The sequence below is a fragment of the Microcaecilia unicolor genome, chromosome 10 (assembly GCF_901765095.1).
Source record: "Microcaecilia unicolor chromosome 10, aMicUni1.1, whole genome shotgun sequence".
In the NCBI taxonomy this organism is placed as follows: Eukaryota; Metazoa; Chordata; class Amphibia; order Gymnophiona; family Siphonopidae; genus Microcaecilia; species Microcaecilia unicolor.
Genome location: NC_044040.1, coordinates 819672 through 846270, shown reverse-complemented (window position 1 = coordinate 846270; position 26599 = coordinate 819672). Strand labels below are relative to the sequence as shown.

The following is a 26599-nucleotide window of genomic DNA, read 5'->3' as shown; positions in this document are numbered from 1 at the left end:
GTACTCAATCACCTAGATTACTGCAATGCACTCTACGTTGGCTGCAAAGAGCAAATAATCAAGAAACTTCAAACAGCTCAGAATACTGCAGCTAGACTCATATTCGGCAAATCAAAATATGAAAGTGCTAAACCCCTACGAGAAAAGCTACACTGGCTCCCACCCAAAGAACGCATCACGTTCAAAATATGCACCCTAGTTCACAAAAACATTCACAGAGATGCCACAGCCTACATGTCAGACCTGATAGACTTACCACCCAGGAATACTAAAAAATCATCCCACATATTCCTTAATCTTCACTTCCCCAACTGTAAAAGTCTAAAATACAAACTAATGCATATGTCAACCTTCTCCTACCTGAGCACACAATTCTGGAACGCGCTGCCACGGAACTTAAAAACGCTCTATGAACTAACTAACTTCCGCAAACTACTGAAGACTCATCTCTTTAACAAGGCATACCATAAAGACCAACATATGTGAACTTTTATACAAATATCCAGAAATGCCTTGCGATATATGTTTGTTATGTTACTAGTATGTTTTTTTTTTCATTATCATGTTATCAAGACCCTCCTGTAAGCTAAATGTATACTTTCATAAATGTTGCCACTACTCATGATGTATTGTAAGCCACATTGAGTCTGCAAAGAGGTGGGAAAATGTGGGATACAAATGCAATAAAATAAATAAATAAATAATCACTTAATACATCAACATTTCTGAGAACCTTCATATATGGGAGGTCATTCATGTTTCATTATTCTAATATATTTCTTTTCTTTTTATATATACATACATAACATAACATAGCATGATAGATTTTACATACTTTATCAAACCCTAAGAGCTTTGAACGGATCACAAAAGTATTCAGATATTCCAATCTACAAAATATAAATCTAAAGAATCACTAAGTAACAGCAGTTATGTATCTGATGTATAAATATTTGTTAAATAACCAAGTTTTAAATAATTTATGGAACTTAAGGTAATCATATTCAATCCATAATTCCAAGAGAAAAGAGTTTCAAAGTCTGACAGCAGCATAGCCGAAAATCTTCCTACATGAAGGATACAGAACTTGAACGGAAGTTTGTTTTTATGAAGCCACTACGAGGATGGTGTGTGGTTGGTAAAGAAATAAGACACAATCGGTTAGAGTGTGCTCGCTCTTGAACATACTCTTATGACCAGGTTGTGGAACTAGGTTTCTCTCTCTGTGTCTTTTGGGGTTTTCTAAGGCTGTTAAAACTTACTTGTTTAAATCTAGCGGTTTGATGACTTGAAATGGAAATAGGCTGGAACCGTTGTTTAATTTAATTTAGTTATATGTTGTACTGTTTTATTATATTATCAATGTAATTCTGTAACCCGTTCTGGGCGCTGTCAGGAGGACAGGATAAATAATGGAATAAATAAATAATAAATCCATATAAAATTTTAAATATAAAGCAAAAGATCTTAAATTAGATTCGAGCAGTTACTTTGACGCCAGTGTAACACTTTCAGCAAAGGGATGACATTATCAAAACGGGTTTTATACAAAAGAATTCTAGCTGCCGTATTTTGAAGCAACTGGATCCTATGTAATGATCCCCCCTCCACTCCCACCCCATCTGGCACTGGGTCTCAAAAATAGCATCCATGACACCTAGTGATACTTTTATGGTACTACCACTAGGGGTCAACCTCCCATAGCCACCTCTGCCCCTCCCCTAACGTGGCCCTAACTATATAGATATATCTGGTTGTTTACCAGTTTAAATGGTCCAATAGTGTCCATATAATGTCCCCTTGGCAAATACATACCTCCCTTTTAATATCAGCCCAAATATGTTTGCATTAGTTTTATAGGAAACTGTTTTAAAATTGGAAAATAAATGCAAACATGCCTTTTTCTTTGTGGATTTTGTCAGAGTTTCAAAGCAAAACAGTGTTGCTTTGAAAATTATATCTGGTCATTAGAGCCAAAATTGTGCGTATTTTCAAATTTTGGAAAGTGTGCTTGTAAATCAGACCTCTTTTCAATCTCATTCTTGGAAACACGTCTTCAAAAAAAAAGGTAAAGCTACATTTCTACAAGCACGTTTACCTGTATTTCAGATGGGCAATTTTAAAGCAGATATAATAATAAACCCTCTGAGTAGACAGAATACATGCAATAATCATGAAAAAAAAATAATGGGAAGAAAAAAGCCTCACAACAAAAACAACCACAAAAGTGGAGAAACTGGATCCACTACAAAGGGAAACGCAGAAACGGAAGAGTAGCCTGATCAACAGGACACTTCCAAAGAGACCAAGAAGACGAAAAAATAAGGAATAAAAAATGTTCTTTAATAGTGGAAGATAAGACTCGACACGGCACCATGTTTCGGTCATAAACGCCTGCCTCAGAAGTCTGTATGTGGTAAACGCCAGTAGGTGAAGCTGAACCAAATCAAGCCTTTAAAAAGACTGATGATTGGTGGATATACAAGAGTCATTGGTGAAAAAGCATGAGCAAAACTGCAAGAAGAATCTTATCCGCAAAAAAAAAATCGCTGTGTCAGCAATGAGTGTCCAGTTGATCACGTTACTCTTCTGTTTCTGGGAAAAGAAGCCTCAACACACTCCAAAACAGACAACAGTTCTCACTGTCATCAAAGGCTGAAAAAAAAACCTTCCATAGTGCAGTTAGAGGGGAATAATCGAACGTCGCCGGCGAAATAGGTCGCCGGCGATCTATTTTGGCGGCGGCGCATCAGCTGGCCGGAACCGTATTTTCAAAAAAAGATGGCCGGCCATCTTTTTTTTTCGATAATACGGTGTGGGCCGGCGAAATGCCTTGGATTTCGCCGGGTTTGAGATCGCCACTTTTGTTTTTCTGCGATAATGGAAAAAACTGCCGGCGATCTCAAACCCGGCGAAATCCAAGGCATTTGGCCGTGGGAGGAGCCAGCATTTGTAGTGCAATGGTCCCCCTCACATGCCAGGACACCAACCGGGCACCCTAGGGGGCACTTCAAACATGTTTAATAAACAACCAAATTAGCTTCCAGGTGCATAGCACCCTTCCCTTGTGTGCTGAGTCCCCCAAATCCCCCCCAAAACCCACTGCCCACAAGTGTGCACCATTACCCTAGCCCTAAGGGCTGAAGGGGGGCACCTACATGTGGGTACAGTGGGTTTTGGGGGGTTTGGGAGGGCTCAACATTACCCACCACAAGTGGAACAGGTAGAGGGGGGATGGGCCTGGCTCTGCCTTTCTGCAGTCCACTGCAACCAACAACAACTGTTCCAGGGACCTGCATACTGCTGTCTGGGTGCTGGGTATGACATTTGAGGCTGGCATACAGGCTGGCAAAAAAGGTTTGTATTTTAATAATTTTAGTGTGGGAGGGGGTTGGCGACCACTGGGGGAGTAAGGGGAGGTCATCCCCCATTCCCTCCAGTGGTCATCTGGTCAGTTGGGGCACCTTTTTGAGGCTTGGTCGTGAAAATAAAAGGACCAAGTAAACCCGGCGAAATACTGCTTATCGCCGGGTTTTATTTTTCCATTATCCGTGAAAGCCGGCCATCTGGTAGCCACGCCCAAGCCTGCCCATGTCCCGCCTTCGCTTCGCTGCCAACACGCCCCTTTGAACTTTTGCCGGCGAGGCGAAGGGAAAGCGGCGAAGCTATCACAAATGTAGCTTTCGAATATATGCTTTTCGCCGCTTTTGCGAAATCGCCGGCCATATCCCGATTTGTGTCGGGAAATAGCCGGCGATTACTTTCGATTATAAGCTGGATATTCTCAATGCAAATTTTCCAAAACAGGAATCGTACTTAACTTAACAGTGTGAGACTCCATCTGCAACTATTCCACAGCCAACAGTTGTCAAAGTTTCGATGTACTGCATCAGGACCCGTGGAACACGTGCTGTAAAAAGCAGAACAAGGGATCAGAGAATATATTATCTCTACTCACAGAAAGGGTTTATTATTATTACTAGTAAAAATGGCCCATTTCTAGTGCCGATGAAACGGGCGCTAGCGGGCACGGGACTCTCTTCCCCTCCCCTTCCGGTACCTGTTCCATCGGCCCAGGAAAGAGAGAGCCCCCTCTTTCCTCCCGTAGCGGTTGCTTCCTTGCTGCATGGTGTGGGAGTCCGGCTCTCGGCATTTCAAAATGGCCGCCGAGAGTTGAAGTCTCGCGAGGCAGCTTGAACTCTCGGTGGCCATTTTGAAATGCCGAGAGCCGGACTCCCACACCATGCAGCAAGGAAGCCACCGCTACGGGAGGAAAGAGGGGGCTCTTTCTTTCCTGGGCCGATGGAACAGGTACCTGTAGACCACCAGGGAGACACGCGTAAGGGGAGGGGAGGTGACAGGGAGGGAGGGAGGTTGGTGAGGTTAAGCGTGTGCTACCGTGGGCGGGGCTATGTGGTGAAAGGGGTGGGGTTCATGTGCACATCAGCGGCGGCTGGGATTTGTTGGAAGGGGAGGAGTAGGGAAACTACTGCTCCCCGTGCGTAAATTTGTTTTCGTGTTCCGCCCTCGACGTCATCACGTGTGACGCGAGGGCGGGGCATGAAGATGTTGTGGTGGCTTCACCACCATGAAACCACGAACCGGTGTGTGAGTGACTTCAGTGACGTCAGTGTCCTCAGAACGTTGAGGCTGCGTTTTATTATAGTAGATTATATTTGTTTATTGACACTATTTAAATCCTCTTATTAATACCAGCATTTTGTAGTCAATTATAAAACAGACCATTTCTGCATTTCAGGCACTGGTTTATCTATGGAAATGCAGTTGAAACACCTGCCCTATGCCTGAAATTCCCAGACTAGAACTATCTAAGATATGTAGTGTCTGGATCTGAGTCAGACCCCTTAGGTTGTCTTGGCAGGATCTACTTTCCTGAATTTTCTGTAGTCAATCAGTCATCAACATAGAATGTTTCAGGGGGTCTTTTAGTAAGCGGCAGTAAGCCCAATGTGGGCTTACCGTTCACTAAACCAGAAGTACCGCCGGGCTAAAGCAGCAGCCTGGCAGTATTTTCCACCCCCAGCGTATGCCATTTCCGGCACTACAAAAATAGTTTTTTTTTTTGTAGCAGCGGTGTTTACCCAGAGGTAATTGGGCAGTGCTGCGTGCTGTCCAGTTACCGTCGGATTAACGCAGAAACCCTTCCCACCATCTCAATGGGTGGCAGTAAGTGCTCCCCCCCTGAAATGACCACATTGCAAGTGTTTCACTTGCCACTTGGCCATTTCTTTTACCTGCTGCAGTAAAAGGAGGCCTCAGCGTGCGTCAAAACCTTGCGCCGATGCCAGTGCAGACCCCCTTTTGCCACAGCTTAGTAAAAGGACCCCTCAATTCTTTGTGTTAATTGTACCGAACTCAGTTCTCGTCTTAATTTTTAAAACTTGGATCATTATGATTTCTTTTACCTGCACCAGAGGCAGTCTAGGGACAGGGTTCCAAAGTATGGGCAAATAAAAGTCTCTGTGGATAATGTTCCTTAAGGTATGTTCAAATGAAAAGGATTTTCGTAGACTGGGCTTAAAGGAAAGCCAGAGTGCAAAAATGCAAACACTGAAAATCGCCCTTGAAATTTTGTGATGCACTTACAGTTATTCTATTTTCTGCATAAATAGTGGAATGCATGAGCTGCAATGGAGAAAGTTACAGAGGTCCGATGGATTACACAGACTCGGAGAAGGAGTGCCAGCGTTGGGATCTTCAGTGGCCTCACCAGCACAAATTTGGGCCAGAGAGGTAGGAGACTTGAATGTTGTTTAAAATAATTGATGAAACACAAAAACGGTTGGGGCAGTAATTAGCTTGGAAAGCTGCCGATTTCAATCCATCACCAGCACAAACCTTCCTCTGGGAGTTATATGCACAGTTGTCTCATTTCAACAGAGTCAGAAGCATTACAAAGTCTGCTGATTTCTTCCCCAGATCACTCTTTGTGGACACTGGCTCACATTAGAAGGCTTTAAAAAGCTAAGAAGAGTTCTAGAAACACACGACTCTGTCACAAATTGCTAAGCTTATAATTTTATGTTGGATAGGTCAAAACTGTTCTATAATATGAATAACATGCAGAATCTGAATTATTTTTCAGTCCAATGCTTTGTTTTTGACTGGAAGGTCAAGGGTTGCACAATAAAAAGGATGGAATTCTGACAGATATCTTGAAATATGTCCACTATCTAGCTTATTTTCGAAAGGGAAGGACGCCTATCTTCCAACACAAATCGGGAGATGGGCGTCCTTCTCTCAAGGTCGCCCAAATCATCATAATCGAAAGCCGATTTTCGGCATCCTCAACTGCTTTCCATCGTGGGGACGACCAGAGTTCAAAGGGCCGTGTCAGCAGTGTACCAAAGGCGGGACGGGGGTGTGGTTAAGAGATGGGCGTCCTAGGCCGATAATGGAAAAAAGAAGGGCGTCCCCGACGAGCATTTGGCCGACTTGGTCCAATTTTTTTCACGACCAAGCCTCGAAAAGGTGCCCGAACTGACCAGATGACCACCAGAGGGAATCGGGGATCACCAACCCTTACTCCCACAGTGGTCACCAACCCCCTCCCACCCCCCCAAAAAATGTAAAAACATTTTTTGCCAGCCTCAAATGTCATACCCAACTCCGTCACATCAGTATGCAGGTCCCTGGAGCAGTTTTTAGTGGGTACTGCAGTACACTTCAGGCAGGCGTACCCAGGCCCATCCCCCCGACCTGTTACATGTGTGCTGGTAAATGTGAGCCCTCCAAAACCCACCACAAACCCACTGTACCCACATCTAGGTGCCCCCCTTTACCCTTTAAGGGCTATGGTAGTGTTATACAGTTGTGGGTAGTGGGTTTTGGGGGGGGATGGGGGGCTCAGCACCCAAGGTAAGGGAGCTATGCACCATGGAAGCAATTTATGAAGTCCACTGCAGTGCCCCCTAGGGCATGTGAGAGGGACCAGTGCAAAGATTGCATAAGAATATTAAATAATAAGGGAGATAAAGGAGAGCCTTGTGGAACTTCTCATGAGGTCCTCCAAGTCTCTGAAAATATTCTCTTACATTTAACCCTATAGGATCTGCCAGATAAAAATCTATGAAACCAGTGGGATTAGCCCATAGTTCCATATTTACACAGGCTGCATCTATCAGTCCTTTCTTTACTTTCATTGCATTACAGCACTGGTAGCCCAGTTTCTTGAGGAAGAGTAGATTCAAGCCCATGTGTACAATGCCTGGAATACCACAGCTGGCCCAGCCGCTCCCTAGAGACATGAAATTATTGGTGACCCTAATTATCAACAGCCTAAATGTGCAGGTGCCCTCAGTCAGCCCTGGATCCACTTCAGCAAGCTACAAGATTAATGCAGCAGCTACATTCCTTCATTTATGGGTTTCTCGGGACTAGCTACGGTTGAAACTATTCACTAATGATCTGGAAAGGGCAGCAGGATGAACTGATCAAATTTACAGATGACACAAAATTATTCTAAGAAGTTAAAACACAAGCAGATTATAAAGAATTTAGGAGGTCTGGGAGGTTTTTCAGTTTCATTTTATATGCTTTGTAGATTTTTTCAGTTTGTATCATTTGAGCTGCTTTTGTTTATTTTATGTTTTCATTTTCATTTTAGCATGTGTTTAATGGTTTTCAAACACATAGTGAAGAAGCAATTTAATAAAGCTTTTTCCAAGTGTAATACATGTTTTAAATGCAGGACTAGGCAGTTGCCTAGCACAGCAGTTTCCAGGGGGCATCAAAGAGCAGAAGCAGTTAAAAAAAACAAACATATTATTTATTTATTTGATTTATTTGATTTATTAACTGCCTTTATAAAGAGATTCACCGAAGGTGGTATTGAAGTTATACCTAGATATTTAGTGCTGACCGGCACCTGAATACCAGAGTTGAATATACAAATACTTTAAAATGTGTTAGTTACATTGAACCAATTCATTTTGAAAAATCGTGGAATATAAATGCTGTTATAAATAAAGAAATAAGATATAGACTGCCCATCAGACGTTTTCCCAGACGATGTCCTAACTTACCAGGAGGGGCATTATCGAACGGGGTGCCCAAGTTTTCCTGAGGACGTCCCCGTGAAGGGGCGGGGAAACCCATATTATCGAAACAAGATGGGCGTCCATCTTTCGTTTCAACAATACGGTCGGGGACGACCAAATCTCAACATTTAGGTCGACCTTAGAGATGGTCGTCCCTGATTTTCAGTGATAATGGAAACCGAGGACGCCCATCTCAGATATGACCAAATCCAAACCATTTGATCGTGGGAGGAGCCAACATTCGTAGTGCACTGGTCCCCCTCACATGCCAGGACACCAACCAGACACCCTAGGGGGCACTGCAGTGGACTTCAGAAAAAGCTCCCAGGTGCATCGCTCCCTTACCTTGTGTGCTGTGCCCCCCAAAACCCACTCCCCACAACTGTACACCAATACCATAGCCCTTAGGGATGAAGGGAGGCATCTAGATATGGGTACAGTGGGCTTGTGGTGGGTTTTGGAGGGCTCACATTTACCACCACAAGTGTAACAGGTAGGGGGGATGGGCCTGGGTCCACCTGTCTGAAGTGCACTGCACCCACTAAAACTGCTCCAGGGACCTGCATACTGCTAACATGGAGCTGGGTATGATATTTGAGGCTGGCATAGAGGCTGGAAATAATATTTAAATTTTGTTTATAGGGTGGGAGGGGGTTAGTGACCACTGGGTGAGTAAGGGGAGGTGATCCCCGATTCCCTCCGGTGGTCATGTGGTCAGTTCGGGCACCTTTTCGTGGCTTGGTCGTAACAAAAGAAGAACCAAGTAAAGTCATCCAAGTGCTTATCAGGGACGCCTAGTGGTGCGCTGGAGCCGGCTCGCACCGGCTCGCAAGAGCCGCTTGTTAAATTTTGACAGCTCTTGCGAGCCGGTTGTTGTTCGGGGCGAGCTGGCTCCATTGCACGAGGTAAGCATGGCAGGAGGGCGCCATGCTTACCTCCCCTCCCCTCCCGCTCCCATCGAAGTCTAGCGATGTCCTTCGCCCTCACCCTCCCCTGCCGCTCCCATCCGTCAGTTTCAATTACCTCCCTCGAAGCCCATCTCCAGCTGCCTTCCCTGCTTACTTCTGAGGAGTTCGCGCCCTTAGTCCCGCCTTCTGACATCATTCTGACGTCATTTCCTTTTTCCGCGACGGCCGGACTAAGGGCGCGAACTCCTCAGAAGCAAGCAGGGAAGGCAGCTGGAGACGGGCAGCAGGGCCTTAAATAATGCGGCGCTTCGAGGGAGGTAATTGAAACTGACGGATGGGAGCAGCAGGGGAGGGTGGGGGCGAAGGACATCACTAGACATGGATGGGAGTGGGAGGGCAGGGGAGGGAGGATAATTGCTGGGCATGGATGGGCAGAGGGGGGCAGGGGAGAGAACTGCTGGGCATGGATGGGCAGAGGGGGGCAGGGGAGAGAATTGCTGGGCATGGATGGGCAGAGGGGGGCAGGGGAGAGAATTGCTGGGCATGGATGGGCAGAGGGGGGCAGGGGAGAGAAGAGAGTTTCAGGACATGGAAGGAGGGGAGAGCAAGAGAAATTCTGGACATGGATGGAGGGAAGGGAAGGGAGAGAGAAGAAATGCTAGACATGGAGGGAAGATAGAGGAAGGAGATTAGATGAGGGAAAAGGAAGTGAGGAGAGAAACTGCACATGGATGGAGAAAATAGGCAGAAGCTGGATCCACTGTACAATCAAGTATGCGGAGGACCAGAAATGAAGAAGAAAGGAGGAAAGAAAAGAAATAAATGGAAAGGAAGCCCTGGAAATGGAGTCAAGGGAAAAGATAGAGAGCAGCAGAATCAGATACTGGACCAGCATGATCAGAGAAACAAAGTCACCAGACAACAAAGGTAGAAAAAAAATAATTTTATTTTCATTATAGTGTTTGGAATATGTTCGCTTTGAGAATCAGGTGCTGAACGTTAAAAGTTTATATTTATTTACTTATTTATGGCATTTTATCCCATATTAAACATGAATTAGATTGGAACCTGGGATCATTTAATTTTTTTTTCCTGGAGAGAGTAATGCATTGCCCCCACCCCACCCCCGGCTATAGCCAGCTCTGCAATTTTAGGGGGGCGCAGAGGTGGGGGGGGGGGCGCAGAGGTGGATGGGGGGGTGCAGTGGTGGATGGGGGGACACCGAGGTGGACCGGGGAGAGAGCCTGTTGTTAAAAATTTACCAGCACACCACTGGGGACGCCCTTCTATTTTTGATTATGGGTCGAGGATGCCCATATGTTAGGCACGCCCAAGTCCTGCCTTCGCTACACCTCCGACACGCCCCTGTGAACTTTGGTCATCCCCGCGATGGAAAACAGTTGGAGACACCCAAAATTGGCTTTCAATTATGCCGATTTTGGGCGACCCTGTGAGAAGGACGATCATCTTGCGATTTGTGTCGAAAGATGGGCGTCCTTCTCTTTCGAAAATAAGCCTGATAGTGGAATTCTTCCCATATGAGGAAAGACTAAAGAGGTAAGGCCTTTTCAGCTTGAAATAGAGACAACTGAGGGAAGATATGACTGAGGTCTATAAAATCCTGAGTGGGGTGGAACGGGCAAAAGTGAATCGATTATTCACATTTTCAAAAAGTACAAAGGCCAGGGGACACTTAATGAAATTATATGGAAATACTTTTAAAACAAATAGGAGGATATATTTTTTTACTCAAAGAATAGTTCCATGAAGCTGCCTGGGCCCATGCCTCCATTCTGATTGACTGTGCCTGGGACTGAAGCCTCGGATGACGTCATCCAGAGAGCCCAAGCAACAGCAGCGCAAGTCGACCTGTAGCCCGCCACCACGCACGCCAACACCAGCCCGCCCACCCAGCAGCGTGAGTCGACCAACAGCAGCGCAAGTTGACCCGCAGCCCGCCACCACGCACACCAATGCCAGCCCGCACACCCAGCAGCGCGAGTCGACCTGCAGCCCGCCCCGTCAAAACAAATAGCAAAGAAACCGCCAGCTCACAGGCCCGCAGCCAGTCAAAAACGGCACCCATGGCAACCAGAAAGAAAAACAAAGGACTGACAGTCCAACAGAAACCATGCCCGCTGCCCGTCAAATTTAAAGCCAGACCGCCCGCCCAGCAGTGCAAGTCCACCTGCAGCCCGCCCCGCCAAACCACATCGCTACGAAACCGCCAGCCAGCCCACCCACTGCCAGTCAAAAACGGCACCCACAGAAAAACAAATCACAAATGCACACCAGGTAAGAGAAAACGAGATCTTCACCCCCACACACACTTCAACAAACCCATCACCCCACCCCACCCCCTCTGTCATTCTGACAGTGAAAAAAAAAGGAACACCCTGTCAGGAGGGGGGGGGGAGACGACTCTGGAACTGAGAGGGGGGACCCTGGAACTGGGAGGGAGGGAGGGAGGGGGGATGAGGACCCCTGAACAGGGAAGGAGGGAGGGAGAGAGAGAGGGGGGGGGGGGGTCCTGGGACACACTCTCATTGTCACACACACACTCTCTCTCTCACAGACACACTCGCACCCAGTCTCTCTCTCTCTCTCTCTCACACACACACACTCGCACATTCACTCTCCCTCACACAGTGACTATCAAACACACTATCTCAAACAGACACACTCTGAGGAAAACCTTGCTAGCGCCCGTTTCATTTGTGTCTGAAACAGGCCTTTTTTACTAGTAAATACATGAAATAGGCGATAACACTTAGGGGTCTCTTCCTAAGGTGCATTACCCGTTTTTAGCTCCCATTAAGAATTTTTTATTTTATTTATTTGTAGCATTTGTATCCCACATTTTCCCACCAATTTGCAGGCTCAATGTGGCTTATGTTTGCCATAATGGCGGTTGCCATTTCCGGGTAACAAAATTACAAATGGTGTTGCGTTAAGGTGCATACATACATGGTAACATAGATGGAACATAACATACATGGAACAGTTCATGGTATATATATATATATAATTAACAATACTACTCAAATAGGGACACAGTAGAACTACTGGAGCTAACCTGAATATTAATTACAAACCCAGAGACACGGCAGTTGGCTCCCGAGCTGAGAAGTCTCATTCAGGCATGCAGCCGATTTGAATCGATTAAAGTAGGTGAATTTAGATGAAGAAGATGATGCGGTGGTTCCTCCTGACGAAGTGAGCGAAATGCGGTCCTGCATAGGGGAACCGACGTTTGTATAAGGAACAAGCTGACATCAAATGTGGGAGTGATAAACTCATTCCGTTCATCCAGTACCTGGGGATTACTGAAAGTTGTTTTACTTACATTGAGAACTGTGTCAGAGACTATTATAACAACTTCACGGAGATAAATTGGAACTGTGAAGTAGCAAGTACCCATGTGAAAATTGGGACAAGATATTTAAGAAGATATTAATAGTCTGACAATGTAGTAGAACGTAAAAATTCAAATAATTATAAGTGAGAATAATATGAGCATTTGTATACATAAATGTTATTAGTACATAAAATGAAATGTTACTAGACAGGTATTATGAATGAATGTGGAATGAGTGAATGAGTGAGTATTATTGTCATTATTGTTTTTAAATATGATATGTGCTTAATTTCGGAGCACATTTTTTCAATAAAGATACTTGTAATAATAGACTGGAGCGGGTTTGTAATTAATATATATATATATACCATGTGCATACATACATGGTAAAGAAGAATAATTTATGGTATTGCATGAAGGTTCCTGAGTGATAATTGGATTATAACATACATTAGGTCATCGACTATGGAGAGACCATATTCGACATAAGCAGGGCAACCGAGAGGGGGGGACAGGGGGGACAAAAGTCCCGGGGCCTGGGCCCGGTGCCGCCGCCACCTGGCCCGCCCTCTGTCGCCGCCTGGCCCGCCCTCCGTCACTCCCGGAACTAACCTTAAGCCTCCTTTCACTTTGCAGCAAGCAGCAGCAGGTCAGGCCACTCCTTCCTTCCATGCCCCACCCTCGCCTGACGTAACGTCCGTGAGGGCGGGGCACAGAAGGAAGGAGGAGAGGTCTGCCCTGCTGCTGCTTGCTGCGAAGTGAAAGGAGGCTTAAGGTTAGTTCCGAGGGCCCGGCCCGATTGCGGGTGGAGGGGGGCCCAGCGACCATGGGCGGCAGGGGGGCCTGGCAATCTCAGGTGGGCGGGGCCCGGCGATCTCGGGTGGGCGGCGACCTCGGGTGGGGGGGCCCGGGGGTGGCCTTGTCCCGGGACCGGCTCCGGCTCTCGGTGGCCCTGGACATAAGGATTGAAGTGATATTGCTTGTTCACTAATAGCAAAGAAGTTAATCAGTCAAGTGATTAGTGATCACTGTCAGCATTTAGCATATACTAATTGTTTGCATTAGCTAAAAATGCTAATACACTTATTAAAAGATCCCCTTAGTACCTCTGATTCAAAAAATAAACCTTGCTTTCTCTACCTCACCACCTCTCCCTCCACTAGTCCGTTCCCCTCTCTCTCTCCTTCCCCTCATTCCCTTTCCTCCTTTCCTGAAGTTACTATTGAGGAAACTACACTTCTCCTTTCTTCCTCAAAATGTACCACCTGTTCCTCTGATCCCATTCCCACCCACCTTCTTAATGCCATCTCTCCTGCTCTTATTCCTTTTATCTGTCACATTCTCAACCTCTCACTTTCCACTGCGACTGTCCCTGCTGCCTTTAAACATGCTGTGGTCACACCTCTCCTTAAGAAGCCTTCACTCGACCCTACTTGTCCCTCTAATTACCGACCCATCTCCCTCCTTCCTTTTCTCTCCAAATTACTTGAGCGTGCTGTTCACCGCCGCAGCCTTGAGTTTCTCTCCTCACATGCTATTCTTGACCCACTACAATCTGGTTTTCGCCCTCTCCACTCAACCGAAACTGCACTTACTAAAGTCTCCAATGACCTATTACTGGCTAAATCCAGAGGTCAATATTCCATCCTCATTCTTCTTGATCTTTCCGCTGCTTTTGACACTGTCGATCACAGCATACTTCTCGATACCCTGTCCTCACTTGGATTCCAGGGCTCTGTCCTTTCCTGGTTCTCTTCCTACCTCTCCCTCCGCACCTTTAGTGTTCACTCTGGTGGATCCTCTTCTACTTCTATCCCTCTGCCTGTCGGCGTACCTCAGGGTTCTGTTCTTGGTCCCATCCTCTTTTCTATCTACACTTCTTCCCTTGGTTCATTAATCTCCTCTCATGGCTTTTCCTACCATCTCTATGCTGATGTTTTAGTGAATTCATATTAGGCTATTTTAACAATAAATAGCAGAGAATATGCTACGTTTTCTATAGCAATGGGATAAACCACTATTATTGTATCTCCTGACAGCAGATACAATGAAGTTAAAAGAACTTCTCATTTTTTCAGGAAAAGAACTAAGAAAGTGGCACATAGGATCACAAATCTAATAGTAGAATGAAAGAAGCCCTCATTGATAATGAGAAGTTTGGGGTCTGAACACTGGGCTTAGGTCCCGGGAGAGACAGTTTTCTTAATGAGATTTGTATTGTATTTTGGCTTTCACAATCCACATTTAATTGGCCTTTTGAACAGGGGGATACCTGTTTATGATTGATGAAATGTTGTCTGTGGTTTTCAGATACCCTGACAAGGGCCTGGAAGATAATTACTGCCGGAATCCTGATGGCAAGTCGAGGCCCTGGTGTTATACGCTTGACCCTAAGACCCCCTGGGAGTTCTGCAACATTAAACCCTGTGGTAAGCTGAAGTGAAATTGAGGACTTTCATTCCTTTTTCAGAATTTCAAATGAAAAAATACAAATGTTTCTTGCTCTTCCTTCATATTATAGAAAATAACTTCATAATATGCTATTAAATACCCTGGCTTTGCTGTTATTTATTTATCTATTAGGATTTATTTACTGCATTTTTGAAGGAATTAACTCAAGGCGGTGTACAGTAAGAATAAATCAAAAATAAGCAATAGACAATTACAGCAGTAAAAATATTCAAACAGCAATACAAAATAAGGCATGGTATACTACTTACAATGTCTACACAATATGTAATAGAACATTTTAATAGACAGCATAGGGTATAAGCAAAGATGGAACCTATAGATAGGTAAAAGAGTAAGAGGAGTTAGAAAATAAGGGGACTAATTTAAATAAAGCTCCACATGAGAGCAGAAAGATGATTAAATATTATCTCAGCTAGGGTAGGAGTAGATAAACATGCCCTGCTACAGTATGTACAGCCCGTGTCACTCCTTGTGTGTATGTGAGAGAGAATAAGAAGTTAGTTACTTCCTCTATTAAAGGCCTGGTTGAAGAGCCAAGCTTTCACCTGCTTCCTGAAGTAGAGATAGTCTTGTATTAAGCGGAGCCTTTCAGGCAGTGCATTCAAGAGTGTGGGGGTTAATCTGGAGAAGGCTCGCTTGCGGGTATCACATCGTGTAATGTCTTTTGGAGAGGGTATGGTTAGGGATACTCCTTAGTGTCCTTGGAGGTGTGTAGAGGGTGATCCTGTTCTTCAAGTACTCAGGGTCATTTCCTTTAAGGGCCTTGAATATCAGACATAGAGTTTTAAATTTAGCCCTGTATTGTACTGGTAACCAATGAAGTTTTTGCAAAAATGGTGTGATGTGGTCACGTCACTTGCAACCTTCTATGAGTCTTGCTGCTGCATTCTGAATCAACTGGAGCTGGTGGAGGCCCTTTGTAGCCAGACCATCGTATAGTGCATTGCAGTAATCTAGTCTTGATGTTATCATGGCACACACAACTGGGATAAGATTTACCTTCTCGATATAAGGAGAGAGGCAGCGTAGCTGTCGCAAATAGTAGAGGCAGCTCTTGAAGGTTGCTTGGATTTGGGGAATCAAAGTAATTGTTGAATCTAACTGTATTCCAAGGTTCCTGACTTGTGATTTGAGGGGGGAGTTCATACTTCCCAAAAGAGATTGTGTTGTCCAGTATGTATCCACTTAAGTTAGGGACCCAGAGAAGCTTGGTTGTACTTGGGTTCAGGCAAAGTTTGTTGTGTTTAGCCCATTCTTGAATTGATGTTAGACAGGTAAACAGTTTATTCAGGACTGTAGTTAAGTCAGGTTCAGTGGGTATCAATCCTTGTGGGACCCCACAGGTCAGTGCCTATGGTGGCGATGAGGTGCTTCCAAATATTATAGACTGTTGCCTGTCTGATGCATAGGATCTGAACCAAGCAAGTACTGTTCCATTGATACCTGTATCTGCTAGCATATATCATGATCCACAGTGTCTAAACATGCTGAGAAATCTAGCAGTACTAACACCTAGACAAATCCCCTGTCTCGGTTTCTGTGAAGATCATCTAATAGGGATATGAGGACCGTTTCTCTTCTTTAATTGGGACTGAATCCAGATTGACATGGATCTAGCCAGTTCCTCTCTTCTAGCCAACCACTGAGCTGAGACAGACCCCTAGAAAATGGGGTGTTGGATACTGGTCGGTAACTTTCAAGTTTGTCCTGGTCAAGGCTGTTCTTCTGTAGCTAAGGATGCACCACTGCCCTTTTTAATGCTGTTGGTAGTTGCCCATTAGAAAGAGAGGAGTTCACAATTTTTGTGGTGCCTTCTATGAAACCCATACTTAGAAACCCATACTTGCTTGCTACACTATCTTTGATGGGCAGGGGTCGAGGGAGCAGGTAGTTGGTTGAAGGTCTCTTAGGATTTTGTCAAGGCTCTCTTCTGTAGTTCAGAATGTCTCGGCATTTCTCATTACGGGTTGCTTGTGTTTGCAACACAATACACCAATTTTGCATGAATTGCCCTGGCTTCCAGTTAGGTAGAAAATTTCATTTAAAATTTTATTTCTGATTCATACGGCACTAAAAAAGGAATCTGCATTGTATCTGTCCTCTATTTTTAAACTTTATGTGCCAAATCGATCACTCAGATCAGAGGAGTCTGTTTGCTTGTTTGTCCCATTTTGAAAATACATGAGAACACGTTCTCTGTGGCAGGCCTAACGATGTGGAATTTGTTACTGGTGTATATTAGAAGAACTACAGATACCGTGCAATGTAAGAAACTTTTAAAACCTCATCTGTTGTTAGAGGTTATCATTTAACATAAAATTTAAACTAGCAGGTAGACGTGGGGATTTAATTTCTGCCTGTGGCCGGAAATGAAGAGAGTCATCACAGGGTCAGCATAGCAGATTGTTGTGTTACGATGTAGAGCTCTGTATGCATTTGGTTGCATTTTAATGTTTGTTTATTCTGTCCAGTTCTGATGTGTATTTTATTGATAAAACTAAATCAAAGCTTGAAAAGATGAGTCTTCTCCTTCTTATTGTCTCCCAACAGCACACAACATTGTGAACACTACCGACATTACGACAGAGTGCATCAAAGGCCAGGGAGAGGGCTTTCGAGGTACGGTGAATGCCATATATAGTGGAACCCTGTGCCAACGCTGGGACGCTCAGTATCCTCATCAACACAACTTCACTCCTGAGAACTACAAATGCAAGTGAGTAGTAAAGATTGTGCAGAGGGAACTTCCCTCTTAATATGAAAATAGAGCATCCCATTAAGTTACGTTTTAAGGCCTTGATTCACTAAAGTGTTTCTCCCACTCTGTGTCTCTGAGGGGAAAAAAAGCTAATTAAAGAAGACCTTTTTCAATCTTAACTGCTGCTTTTATTTTGTAAGAGCACATCCTCTTGGCTAGTGATATAAAGAAATATAGTAAAACCAATGGAAGAAATTGATGGTGCTGAAATAGGAATGGGTTGTCATTCGTAGCAACGTAGGACATGGCAACAACATATTCCATATTCTTGCATGTCGTTAACATGAAAACAAGGGGAAATGCTGTATCTTCAGAAAGAATGTAACATTCAAAGAGAGTGAATACCATATTAATTCAACTTGATATGACACCCTGATGTGAGCACATCCCCTATATTTAACATGTAAAACAAATGGAAGTACAGAATCAACTGATTTGTAACACACAGAAGCCTTCTGCTTTCATAGAAAAGTCAATCTACCAAATAAGGTCAATTTGCCAAATTGAGAGGCTACTGCTGGGGGCCATAGCTGCCATTTTGACCCAGGATGGCAGTGTAGCATGAGAAGAGGGGAATTGCACTTTTCTTATCCTCTAGACTACCGGAAAGTGCTGGGGGGGGGGGGGGGGGGTGATCATATGTTCCTGGGGATTCTGCTTCAAAAGTGGTCTCCTATTGGGGTTATATGTATCTGGGGTGTCCCACAGAGGGGAATATGGATTGCGAGCCTCTCATTAGGATTTGGGCTCAGGGAGTGGGTATTGGAGCTGAGGTTTTTCTTTTTGGGTACTGCTCCCACACTACCTGGTGTACACTTAACACCGTCTCTTGAGGTAGTGTTAATACACCCTCACTATCGGCCTCCCTGGCAGTTGCCGTGTGTTAAGGTACCACATTCTCACTGTCGGTACTGGCTACATCTGTCCTGTTCCCACCTCAACTCACACCCAACAGCATAGGATTTTTTATCATACTATGAGCACAATCAGGGGTGTAGCAAACATCCCTAAATATTAGTGTAGTACATATTAGTAGACATCACTTGGAAAGGGGATGGAACGATATATTGCTTTCTGTGGTTACAGTCATAGCGGTTTACATATTGTATGTAGGTATTTGCTATTTTTATGATGTTATGATGCTTTATTTTACATTTTTAATGAGTGATATTTATTTTATTGTTATATTTCTATACCTGCCTTGAGATACTTGATTGGAAGGTATATATCAAATCTAATAAATAAATAAATAGATAAACTGTCCCTGTAAATGCTATTTCCAAAGAAAAGTTACATTTCAGTACCATTATCCTAAAGTAAATTGCAACAAACATTTATCTTTATAGGGATTTGATGGAAAATTACTGTCGAAATCCAGATGGAGCAGAGTCACCTTGGTGTTTCACCACTGATCCCGATACTCGGATCGGGTATTGCACGCAAATACCAATGTGTGATGTCTTTACTACAGAAGGTACTGTATGAGTCATGTATCACTTATCGTCCTCCTGATTATCCCTTAGAAATAGCTAGAAGTTTTTCCATAGAATAAAAGTGGTGACTAGTGTGTGTCAGTAAATAATTTCTTCTTTTATTTCAGTGAATGGAGTAGCACCTTATAAGACAGTACTAGTGCATTCACTGAGCCCGTTGTGATCTGATAAACCACAATAAAACTGGGCTGGTCAATGCATTCCAAGAAATGTTCGATATCTCTTTGTGAATTCTGTATTTCTTCTATCACATATAGACTTTATGAAACTGGAAGACTGAGCATCCAAATGGCACACGAAATTTAATGTAGACAATTGCAAAGTGATTCATGTAGGGAGAATTTTCTGAATTATAATTTCATGATGCTAGGTTCAACATTAGTAGTCACCAACCAGGAAAAGGTTTGAGGTGTCATCATGAATAATATGTTGAAATCTTCTGCTCAGTGTGCAGCAGCAGCAGCCAAAAAAGGAAACAGATTGTTAGGAATTATTAGGAAAGGAACCAAGAATAAAACAAAGGATATCATAATGCCTCAGAATCACTCCATGGTGTGACTATACGTTGACAAGATGTGAAATTCTGATTGCCATATCTAAAAAAAAAAAAAAGGCATTCCAGAATTTAAAAAGGTACAAAGAAGGGTGAGCAAAATGATAAAGAGGATGGCAGGCTCTCATATGAGAAAGGCTAAAGAGGTTAGGGCTCTTCAGCTTGGAAAAGAAACGTCTGAGAGGGGATATGATTGAGGTCTACAAAGTCCTGAGTGGTGTAGAATGGGTAGAAGTGAGTCGATTTTTCACTTCTTCAAAAAGTACAAAGACCAGGGGACCAGATCATTTACTTTCTGTATTTTTTTTTTAAGTTCAAACGCTTTCTATTAACAATTTTAAAGAACCAAAATAAGGTATCCTTTTATTCCTAGAGTGCTATAACGGGAATGGCAATGGCTACAAGGGAAACATGGCTATCACAAGACTTAAACTGACGTGTTCGATGTGGAATGAGAACATGGAAGACTTAAAGAGGTACATGAAGTACAGCTACACGTGAATGTGCAGAGATCACATGTACTTAGGCTAGAGAAGCTTTTTGGTTGAGTTCTTGAGATGTGCTGCCAGAGTCTTAGTTCGGGGGGGGGGGGGAGGGACTGACCAGTCTGTAAATAGGGTAGTGCCTGAGGACCCACTCTCCCCTAACCAGTAATACCAAGTAATATATGTCAGATGGATGGTTAGGGGCACATGACCCTTATTGCTCAGGGACCCAAATCACTGTCAATCTGCCCCTTCCTTAGTCAAATACCATTGGGAAACCTTTGTATTATCTGCAGTTTGATGATGTTTCATTTAAGTCACTTTAAGAAATAGAGAAATTGACAACGGACAAAGACAATGCGGCTGATGTTCAGATCGCATAGGTTAGCTGGGCTAATTCCCCCAGTCCGCAGTGATGCTAGATATTCAATGTCGGGCCGTTTCCGGTGACCGGCATTGAATATCTGGTTTATTTTTAGTTTGTTTCAACATAACCGGCTAAGTAGATATACAGACTTAGCCGGTTATCTTGAAACCGGCCACAGATACCCCACGTTTTCAAGCAGCCATACTTGGCCACTAAACTCAGGCTGAAAATTGGCAGATAACCGTTCACAGAATCTTTTTCTCCCTAAGTGCGGGAGTTTTTTGATGTCTGTGAGTTTTTTCGGAAGGCGGTAGGAGCCCATGATGTTGGCCATTTCAGTGGAGTCCTAATGTTAGGTTCCCTGGGCCGTTGAGGCTATTTTATTTATATAAATTTCTTATGTCAGATCAAAGTCTTGCGCTCACCTATAGACTGTATAAAAGGAGTGACACATTAGTGTTTTTGAGATAACCGGTTATATCACCCAATATATCCGATCCTGGCCAGTTAAATGCTTTTGAATATTGGGAGCAATAGGCCCACCCACATCAACTATTAAGCTCTAGATTCCTTTCCTCCGCCATACAGATCCTCTGGATTTATCCTTGCTTCCTTGAATTCAGATACAGTCCTCTGCTGTGAGGCTGTTCCAAGCATCTCCAACCTTTTCATAAAAACACATTTTTCTACATTATTTTTGAGGTTATCCCTTTTCTTCATCATCCTATGTTCCCTCATTCCAGAGCGTCTTTTCAAATGAAAGAGGCTCAACCTCTTGTGCATGTGGAATGGAGGAGTGGCCTAGTGGTTAGGGTGGTGGACTTTGGTCCTGGGGAACTGAAGAACTGAGTTTGATTCCCACTTCAAGCACAGGCAGCTCCTTGTGACTCTGGGCAAGTCACTTAACCCTCCATTGCCCCATGTAAGCCGCACTGAGCCTGCCATGAGTGGGAAAGCGCGGGGTACAAATGTAACAAAAATAAAATAGATACTATTGGAGATTCTACATAGAATGTTGCTACTATTGGAGATTCTACATGGAATGTTGCTATTCCACTAGCAACATTCCATGTAGAAGGCTGCGCAGGCTTCTGTTTCTGTGATATGCAGGACGTCAGACTCACAGAAGCAGAAGCCTGCGCAGCCACATTGGTGATCTGCAAGGGCCGACTTCTACATGGAATGTTGCTAGTGGAATAGCAACATTCCATGTAGAATCTCATAATAGTAGCAACAGTGGAGAAGTGGCCTAGAGGTTAGGGTGGTGGAGTTTGGTCCTGGGGAACTGAGGAACTGAGTTTGATTCCCACTTCAAGCACAGGCAGCTCCTTGTGACTCTGGGCAAGTCACTTAACCCTCCATTGCCCCATGTAAGCCGCACTGAGCCTGCCATGAGTGGGAAAGCGCGGGGTACAAATGTAACAAAAATAAAATAGATACTATTGGAGATTCTACATGGAATGTTGCTACTATTGGAGATTCTACATGGAATGTTGCTATTCCACTAGCAACAATCCATGTAGAAGGCTGCGCAGGCTTCTGATTCTGACTCACAGAAGCAGAAGCCTGCGCGGCCACATTGGTGATCTGCAAGGGCCGACTTCTAGTGGAATAGCAACATTCCATGTAGAATCTCAAATAGTAGCAACAGTGGAGGAGTGGCCTAGTGGTTAGGGTGTGGACTTTGGTCCTGGGGAACTGAGGAACTGAGTTCTATTCCCATTTCAGGCACAGGCAGCTCCGGTACTGCAGAAATTCTGACATTCACATTTACACCTACTCTGAAGCAGATCATATGTGCATGTGATGAATTTCTACTCACATTTTATAAATACACACTGAAAAGTCAACCTCAGCTCTGCTCCGCTCAAACTACAGCTCCTCCCCTCTCCAGGAACACCTACATTGCCCTACCAAATATAAATGCCCACCACCAACAGCAGTAATTTGTCTGGATGTTAATTTAGCATCTCGCTGCCCAGTTGGTGCTGTACATGGTTGTCAATGGACTCTGAAGCAGAAAACACCTCTTAACTGAGTCAATGGATGATTCTTGGAAAGGTAAAATAATTCCACAATTGGACAAATTGAACTTTGCTACTGACCAATAAGGGATGATGTGGAAGGGTAAAAAAAATAGATGCTCAGACATGAAGGGCAATTCCTGCTGTCACACTAGACAAGAGAAATTTTGTGGGCTGGTTTGTCCAAAAGGTTCTGATTTGCTGACAGTTCCTACATTACTAAATAATATAGGAGTAATGACTGGTAAACAGAAATAAAATGAAAGCATTTAACAAATATGTGTTCATTATTCTGCAGGCTTACCTTCAGAGGACCAGATGAAAGCATCCTGGATAAAAATTACTGCCGAAATCCTGATAACGATGCCCATGGCCCATGGTGCTACACAGATAACCCAACCATCCCATGGGACTATTGTGCCATATCAAAATGTAAGTGGTCCAGTCTCTCATTTTCAAGCTTACGTGTAGAGTTTCAGAATTAGGAAGTAATAGGGTAATTTTTTAACTTTCCATATTAATTATACTCAGGTACTCTCGCTTTGAAAATTATTCCCAAGAAAACTATGTGCACACATGTACAGCTGCTTTTTGGGGTATGTAATATTTCCTTGAAAAGTTACATATGTGCTTGAATTTTCTAAAGTATAATATGTAAATGTAACATGTCTTTAAACACACATAGGAGGAAATTCTATCAATGAAGTTGGGCACTGAAAATGTTTGGCACTAGGAAGCTACTCTCTAAAGGGTGCCCCTTATATAGAACAACACAGAGGCGTGAAGTCCGCACTGGACTTATGCTGGCACCCAACTTGGGCGCACTTAGGCCAAATTCTGTAATTGCATGTACAACGTTTCAGAATGCCCCTGGCCAAGCCCCCTTTTCAGATACGCGTTCTGAGAGTTAGACGCTGAGCCTTATAGAATACATTACAACATGCTGTGTGCGCACATTCTAATTCATGCCAATTAACTGCAATAATTGGTTGTTAGCACCCACCTATTTTTAGTTAAGGGCTCGTTAATCAATTAAGTTGCGTGCAGAACTTGGGCAAATGCTCAAATTTTGGAGTGCAACTTTGTGCACATTATATAGAATCCAGGGGATGTAGCTTTACCCATAGAAAGAATCCAGGGGATGTAGCTTTATCTGAAGATGGAATCCAGGGGATATTTATTTATTTATTTATTTATTTATTTATTTATTTATTTATTTATTTATTTTATTGCATTTGTATCCCACATTTTCCCACCTATTTGCGAGCTCAGTGTGGCTTACAATACATTGTGAATGATGGAAAAACAGTTTGTTACAATTCGATTATGGGTTACATTATGAAGAGTTATGGGAAGACAAAGTCAAAATATCATTAGGGGAATAGAGCAATGGAATGTACCAATGGGAAAATGGTAGGGCAATAGAACAATAGCGAGAGAACATTTGGGTATGACAATTTTATCTGTGGGTAGAGTTTTAAAAGTGGTGAAAGTATGGGGGAAGAGAATTCAGAAGAAGTGTAGTGATGCATTTCTATTAGTGTGTATGGACTTCATGTGTTTTGATCCTTGCGATAAGTTTTCTCAAAGAGATGAGTCTTCAATAGTGTGCGGAAGTCAGTTAATTCGTAGATCGTTTTCAGGTTGCGTGGTAGTGTATTCCAGAATTGCGTGCTCATATAAGAGAAGGTTGATGCGTGAAGTACTTTGTATTTTATGCCTTTGCACTTAGGGAAGTGGAGATTGAGGAAAGTGCAGGATGATCTTTTAGCGTTTCTGGGTGGCAGGTCTATTAAATCAGACATCTATGTATGTATATAGCTTTATACGTACATAGAATCCAGGGTATATAGCTTTACCCGTAGAAAGAATCCAGGGGATATAGCTTTATCCGTAGAAAGAATCTAGGGTATATAGCTTTATACATACATAGAATCCAGGGGATATAGCTTTATACGTACATAGAATCCAGGGGATATAGCTTTACCCATAGAAAGAATCCAGGGGATATAGCTTTATCTGAAGATGGAATACAGGGGATATAGCTTTATCCATAGAAAGAATCTAGGGTATATAGCTTTATACATACATAGAATCCAGGGGATATAGCTTTATACGTACATAGAATCCAGGGGATATAGCTTTACCCATAGAAAGAATCCAGGGGATATAGCTTTATCTGAAGATGGAATCCAGGGGATATAGCTTTATCCATAGAAATAATCCAGGGGATATAGCTTGACCCGTAGATAGAATCCAAGGGATATAGCTTTATAAGTACATAGAATCCAGGGGATATAGCTTTACCCGTAGAAAGAATCCAGGGGATATAGCTTTATACGTACATAGAATCCAGGGGATGTAGCTTGACCCGTAGATAGAATCCAGGGGATATAGCTTTACCCGTAGATAGAATCCAGGGGATGTAGCTTTATCTGAAGATGGAATCCAGGGGATGTAGCTTTGTCCATAGAAAGAATCCAGGGGATGTAGCTTTACCCATAGAAAGAATCCAGGGGATGTAGCTTTACCAGAAGATGGAATCCAGGGGATATAGCTTTATCCGTACATAGAATCCAGGGTATATAGCTTTACCCGTAGAAAGAATCCAGGGGATGTAGCTTTACCAGTAGATCGAATCCAAGGGATGTAGCTTTATCTAAAGATGGAATCCAGGGGATATAGCTTTATCCGTACATAGAATCCAGGGGATGTAGCTTTATCTGAAGATAGAATCCAGGGGATGTAGCTTTGTCCATAGAAAGAATCCAGGGGATGTAGCTTTACCCATAGAAAGAATCCAGGGGATGTAGCTTTACCAGAAGATGGAATCCAGGGGATATAGCTTTATCCGTACATAGAATCCAGGGTATATAGCTTTACCCGTAGAAAGAATCCAGGGGATGTAGCTTTACCAGTAGATAGAATCCAAGGGATGTAGCTTTATCTAAAGATGGAATCCAGGGGATATAGCTTTATCCGTACATAGAATCCAGGGGATGTAGCTTTATCTGAAGATAGAATCCAGGGGATGTAGCTTTACCCATAGAAAGAATCCAGGGGATGTAGCTTTACCAGAAGATGGAATCCAGGGGATATAGCTTTATCCGTACATAGAATCCAGGGTATATAGCTTTACCCGTAGAAAGAATCCAGGGGATGTAGCTTTACCAGTAGATCGAATCCAAGGGATGTAGCTTTATCTAAAGATGGAATCCAGGGGATATAGCTTTATCCGTACATAGAATCCAGGGGATGTAGCTTTATCTGAAGATGGAATCCAGGGGATGTAGCTTTATCTAAAGATGGAATCCAGGGGATATAGCTTTATCCGTACATAGAATCCAAGGGATGTAGCTTTATCTGAAGATGGAATCCAGGGGATGTAGCTTTATCTGAAGATGGAATCCAGGGGATGTAGCTTTATCTGAAGATGGAATCCAGGGGATGTAGCTTTATCTGAAGATGGAATCCAGGGGATGTAGCTTTATCTAAAGATGGAATCCAGGGGATATAGCTTTATCCGTACATAGAATCCAAGGGATGTAGCTTTATCTAAAGATGGAATCCAGGGGATATAGCTTTATCCGTACATAGAATCCAAGGGATGTAGCTTTATCTGAAGATGGAATCCAGGGGATGTAGCTTTATCTGAAGATGGAATCCAGGGGATGTAGCTTTATCTGAAGATGGAATCCAGGGGATGTAGCTTTATCTGAAGATGGAATCCAGGGGATGTAGCTTTATCTGAAGATGGAATCCAGGGGATGTAGCTTTATCTGAAGATGGAATCCAGGGGATGTAGCTTTATCTGAAGATGGAATCCAGGGGATGTAGCTTTATCTAAAGATGGAATCCAGGGGATATAGCTTTATCCGTACATAGAATCCAAGGGATGTAGCTTTATCTAAAGATGGAATCCAGGGGATATAGCTTTATCCGTACATAGAATCCAAGGGATGTAGCTTTATCTGAAGATGGAATCCAGGGGATGTAGCTTTATCTGAAGATGGAATCCAGGGGATGTAGCTTTATCTGAAGATGGAATCCAGGGGATGTAGCTTTATCTGAAGATGGAATCCAGGGGATGTAGCTTTATCTACTATCAGGAAGGACAGTTG

The 26599-nt window shown here is 43.5% G+C and overlaps 1 protein-coding gene across 2 annotated transcripts in view; it reads left to right on the top strand.

The window, feature by feature from the left end:
- Window positions 1-26599, top strand: part of HGF (hepatocyte growth factor) — a 116577-nt gene that overhangs the window by 50475 nt on the left and 39503 nt on the right. For both annotated transcript variants that reach the window (XM_030217049.1, XM_030217048.1), the window contains exons 6-11: window positions 5634-5754; window positions 14637-14755; window positions 17349-17514; window positions 18903-19030; window positions 19976-20078; window positions 22777-22910. In XM_030217049.1, the coding sequence (XP_030072909.1) occupies window positions 5634-5754; window positions 14637-14755; window positions 17349-17514; window positions 18903-19030; window positions 19976-20078; window positions 22777-22910 (771 nt within the window). The remainder of the gene's footprint in view (window positions 1-5633; window positions 5755-14636; window positions 14756-17348; window positions 17515-18902; window positions 19031-19975; window positions 20079-22776; window positions 22911-26599) is intronic.